Below are 5,623 nucleotides of genomic sequence, written 5' to 3'. Positions count from 1 at the left end.
CAGGCCTCACTGAACAGTGATGGTGGATATGCCATAAACTGGAATTTGCACACGCGCGTGCACACAAGCGCACGCACGCGCGTACACACACACACACACACACACACACACACACACACACACACACACACACACACACACACACACACACACACCTCGTCCCCTCCAAATGATGCTGTTATGCTCCAAATCTTTGTTACAGTATGAGAATGACAAGTTTCTCAAGTTACCACGTGGTTATTTTTGTTTGTATTTTACACCACTTCATAACCTTATAACCTTGAGAGGTGCAGATATAATATAATAGTCATTGCAGTATTATGTTGTGTATGTTATGTATGTATTAATATTACTCTACTTTTTAGAGTGGAGTGAAATGTATTTATTCATTCATATAATCAGTTCCAACTCTTTGCATCTCATTTTTTAAACATGTTTTTGCACATATAAACATATAATATCTGTAAAGATGGACCCAACGCTTACGCATTAAAACGTAAGTATTTCCTGTCGTAGTCACTTATATCACATATGTATATTTCATTGTATGACAGTGTTGCGCAAAAATAGCCGATCTTCAAAGTAATTCACAACCCAACACAATTTGATGTGAGCTTGTAGATCTGCTATTTTCGCAGTTTTTGCACATTAAAAAAAATCTCACATTTGCCTTTGACGTGCCCAAAATACGGACACCAGGTTGAAAGGAGTTAAACGAATCATAATGCCTTTGTTTGATATGTGTCAATAACAGATGAGGCCCTTCTGTGGTATATCTCCTAGATCCCCACCGCCCCCTTATCCCATGAATACCATAGCCAGCGTTCCTTTGAAGCCCAGGGACCCTGCAGAGTGACATGCGACAGAGCCACTGGTAGAAAACCGAGGAAGTGAGCCTGGCAATAGACTTGTAAAAGAGCCTGCCACAACTGCAAGCAGCATGGGGTACAAACAGCACTGGTTTGACCTCAAACAAAGTGCAGGAGGAGGAGGACAGCGGTGTGGGGGGCGGTTGACTAGAGCAGTGGTTCTCAGGGTCCCCAAATTATTTTGGGGGGTCCCCAGATGATTAACTTAATGTGCAATACGGTTTTCTCACTCGATAGTAAACAAATCAACAAAGTTTTAAGTGTATAGCACATTTCTAAAGTGACAATTTAAGGACCTTTGAAGTGACAAATTAAACCTTGGCCAAATTGTCAAATATTAGAGGCAGAAATTGTGAAGATAGCCGATCTACATGCCGAGGCGTTGTGAGCATGTAGATCTGCTATTTTCACAATAGAACCGTGATTTAGAAAATGTAATGCCTCAACGCTTAGTGCTTGTCATGGTGGGGGGTCTCCAGTTCAAATATGATTATTTTCGTGGTCGCGGCCTGAAAAGGTTGAGAACCACTGGACTAGAATGTATAAAAAGCTAAAGAAGCTGGCTATGCAAAACTATAATAATCTTAAAAAACAAATGTATTCAATAACCGCCTCTCTACAAGCACATACAGTAAGTGTGAGCTTGTAGATCTGCCATTTCCCTCTAAAATATTTAATCTTAAAAAACAAATGTATTCAATAACAGCCTCTCTACAAGCACATACAGTAAGTGTGAGCTTGTAGATCTGCAATTTCCCTCTAAAATATTTTTTACGTTGTTGCCTGTATTGACATGCCCAAAATGGGGACACCAGGGTTAACGTTGTTAATGGCGCCTATTTTCTTTTTTTTTTGTTTGTACCATGGCGTGGTTGATTACCGGGCTCGGCTTGTTTTTTTACCATGCCCGTGTACCGCAGGGTTCATTGCCATCCTCCAGCCCTCTCCTCCTCTCCTTGCCCTACATTCTCCGTCAGAAGGCCTTGCTGATGTGATGGTGAAAAACATCCTCCTCCTCCTCCTCCTCCTGTTCTCTGGCTGAACATCTGTCTCTGAGGTGTTGGTTCTGGTGCCGACGCTGACACCTCCAGATGGAGAGTCCGCTGGGAGCCCTGAGGTATTACCCACAGAGATGGCAGGGATTGCACCCCCAGAATGAAGGCCCACATGCACTTGCTTTGTGTACGTACCCAATTATTTTCTTTTCTTTTTGTTGTTGTTGTTGGGTCTGTCAGTATTCACAATATCTATATTCTCCCCTCTCCCCAGATCTTGCCCTTGTGACTCATCCAAAGAAGAAGCATTTGCTTTTAGAAGAAATCCATTTCTGTGGTAACTAACCACCTTTTGCCTTTGCTAATATACCGTTATGGACATTCTGGTACAGTATTTCATTCTATGGAGATGTATTGGTATTACCATAGCTGGAAAGAACTTTGAACTCATGCAAACGTTTTGAATGATTGATCAATTCTATTTCTTTGACGTTGTGATTTTTCGGACACCTGGAACCTCTTAATTTTGGGGATCTCAAATGAATATAGATATTAGAACACAATAGAATAGAATGTCATATATGTTTAAATAAAAATAAACTACCTTCTAAAACTGAAGAGAATGTGCATGGGAGGCATGGAGTTGACTCCTCTTGGCCATTCTGGTGTCTTGACAGATTGACTCTGAATTCATTTGTGGCTGAACTCTGAGTGAACCTCAGCTTTAGGGAAAGGGCAGGCCAGATCTGTGTGCAAACCTAACACCCAGTGCAAATATTGAAACTGCTGTCCCTATACACCATCCGATGAAACTCGGTGGTCAGGTCTTGCAAACGTTTAGTCGGGGGTGGGACCAAAATCAGAGTATCATATTGAACCATCAACTCAGCTCTTGTATTTTTCACAATTCCGTTGTAAAAAAAAAAAAAAGAAAGAAAAATAGTTAATATACAGTAATCTGTGTAAAAACAATTCTTCCATCAATTGTATCCAAATAGAATTTGGGTATAAATCAAGCGTGAAACCTGGCTCCCTGGAGTTTGTTGTCATGTTTAGAGCCCCTGGAGGTATTTTGAGGTGAAAAGGTCATCAAGAGTCACCCCATGTGTTGTGAAAGATTCCTCCTGTCACATCATGCAAGGATGAGTGAAACTATAACTACAAGCTAATGTAGGCATGTCTATGTAATGTGCCAATGTAATGTAATTGTAATAAAAAACTGCAGGGGGGGGGAACCCCTCTAAAAATATCTAAAAAAGAATAATAATAATCTTTGCCTACTAAAGGTTGGTTACCAGTGGTTAATTGCATCTAATAACATCACCATTTCTCTGTTCAATGAATGCACAGCTTCCAAACATCTTTGAGACCACACAGTTTTTCTTAGCTAATCTTTATTAAGGTAAATCATCTGGACATATTTTGGAAAATAACATGTAAATAAATAGTGCAAAAAACAATGACACTGGTGATAAATCCAGTGCTGTAACACAAAAACATAGGTCTATGTATAGGAAAGGAAATGCAGCAATAGAAAAGTTATCGGAGCATCTCTGCATCCAATTTCAGAAATTAATGCATAAAGCACAAATATACCCTGTAGTCCACAAGCAATTGCACAGTTCTGTCTTTGTTGTGATTTAACAGTGATGGAGGTGGAAATCGTTCGAATAGGCCCCACAATGTGGAAGTGAGTCAGTCACATAGTTCAGAATCACATCACTGCCTTTCGCCGTCAGATTGAGCCTTCGGGGAGGTATCAGGCGCTGGGGCTTTCTCAACATTTACCAGGGCGCTTCCTCCGGTTTTCTCGCGCTTTTTCTGCTTCATCCTGCGGTTCTGGAACCAGATCTTCACTTGCGTTTCGTTGAGCTCCAGGCTAGCGGCGACCTCGACGCGCCGTGCCCGTGTGAGATACTTGTTGAAGTGGAACTCCTTCTCCAGCTCGGTAAGCTGCTTGGTGGTGAAGTTGGTCCGGATCACGTTGTGCTGGCCCGGGACCCCGTACTCGGACATGATAGCTGTGGGGAAATGGATGAGTGAGTGATGAATGGATGTAGAAAGCATGGATCTAATAAATGGAATCGTGCGTGGTAAATGAAAGTATGGGAATGGGAGTTAATGGGGGCAATCATTTTTGATCAGTAAACATTGGGACAACACAAATACAAATAGTCTAGACTAGGCCTACATTTCAGGACACGGAAGTGGTTTTGATTAATGATTTGCGCACGCCGCTCCAAGATTACGCACAGCTGAACACATTTGTTTCGGTGTTTAATACACTCCCAGAGTTACGTTAACACTCAGGGGTTTGCAGTGTACATTCCGTGGTCATGTAGGTTACTCTATAAATGTTGCCAGTCTGAACAAACCTGTTTTGGGAGGATTCCTCTTCACTTTCATCCAGTCGAAGGTTTGTGATGGCTCTGTGTGATTCGAGTCATTTTCGTTGTTTTGGGGTGGCAACCTCGAATAAACATTGTCTGAGTATTGTTGCAGCCTCTGTTGTTCTTCGTTGTTGAAATGGAGATACGGCGCAGCTCCAGGCCCGTAGTTATCCCCGGCGTAAGGAGACATGTTTGCTCCAGTAGGTGAAACTTGCGAATGAATGAACCCTCGGTCCTGTTCGTGGTGGCCGAGGCCATATTGGTGAAGTCCGTATTCCAAAGTTGAGCCAACCTGTGCTCCATATATCGGGTTTGCTGGTGCGGGAAACTGCAGGTCTAAGTTGACGTGAGTCTGGTGTTGGTGGAGAGGGAGGCTCAGAGGCTGGTGCGGAGTAGAAGTTGCACCAACCAAACGCCCGTCGGATCCGTAGCTTTCACTTGTTGCGCACGAGCTGGCCGATAAAGGCGTCAAGTATCCATGGTTCAAATTGTGGTATCCAGCCTTGGCGTTTAAGATATTCGCTCCCCTGTTGCACACGGGGTAGTCTAGGTAAGAGTTCATTCTGCTGGCCTGTTGTTGTTTAAGCAGAATTGATGAGCGCTGAGCAGTCATTAATTGGTGCTCGCCTTGCCCTAACCTCTAGGTACTATGTCAAAGCTGTAAAAGTGCCTTCCACTCTCATATCACCTTCGTGACAGACCATGTGACTCTCTAAACGCCAATGGCCAGAGGCCTACAGCAGTCTGTCAAGTCTGGAGGGTCGTCCATCAAACGGCTCACATTTACATGACAAACGCTTCAATCAAACTGGCCCATCAATCTGATAGGACTACAAACATAAAGCCACACATATAGGCTGCAATGATTCACAGTATAGCTTAAAAGCGTGTTTTAAAAATACTAATAAAAGTCTGACAAAGAAAATCAATTAGGAGGACCAACATTTTGTTGCCTCATCGTAAATAGGCTACTTGTCACGCTGGAGGCCAATTGTTGACATTATTTACTAAAGGTGACAAGTTGCAGCCCATAATAACTACCATCATCCACAAAGTCCTAAATTATTATGACAAATATAAACGCTTTTATGGGAATGCATTGTTTTTTTACGCAATGTTTTGACCCACCTATATTGATTTCACGAATTGGCCTCTAGAATGTGACCGAAAAATATTATTTTATTTCTATTGCTATTAGCCTATTCGTTTAATATATATATTTTTAAATCAAGCATAACATATAGATATCTTCATTGAAATGTGGTGCATGAGAGTTGGACAACAAAAACTAAGCTATTACGAGATAAACATATTTTGCCTCTCAAAAAAACAGGTTTGCTATAAGCAAAATGGTTTGGCCAGCTAAAAG

At 42.0% G+C, this 5,623-nt stretch overlaps 1 protein-coding gene across 1 annotated transcript; it reads right to left on the bottom strand.

The window, feature by feature from the left end:
- Positions 1 to 1,792: 1,792 nt before the first annotated feature.
- hoxb1b (homeobox B1b) lies at positions 1,793 to 4,816 on the bottom strand (the record flags this gene model as incomplete). The annotated part of the gene is made up of 3 exons (XM_080747339.1): positions 1,793 to 1,981; positions 3,653 to 3,885; positions 4,240 to 4,816. 3 exons carry the CDS (start codon positions 4,814 to 4,816, stop codon positions 1,793 to 1,795), a joined length of 999 nt encoding a protein of 332 aa, XP_080603465.1.
- Between the last annotated feature and the right edge of the window lie 807 nt (positions 4,817 to 5,623).

The sequence above is a fragment of the Nannobrachium achirus genome, assembly GCF_963921795.1.
Source record: "Nannobrachium achirus genome assembly, chromosome: 18".
Taxonomy (NCBI): domain Eukaryota; kingdom Metazoa; phylum Chordata; class Actinopteri; order Myctophiformes; family Myctophidae; genus Nannobrachium; species Nannobrachium achirus.
This window is presented reverse-complemented; position numbering and strand designations above follow the sequence as displayed.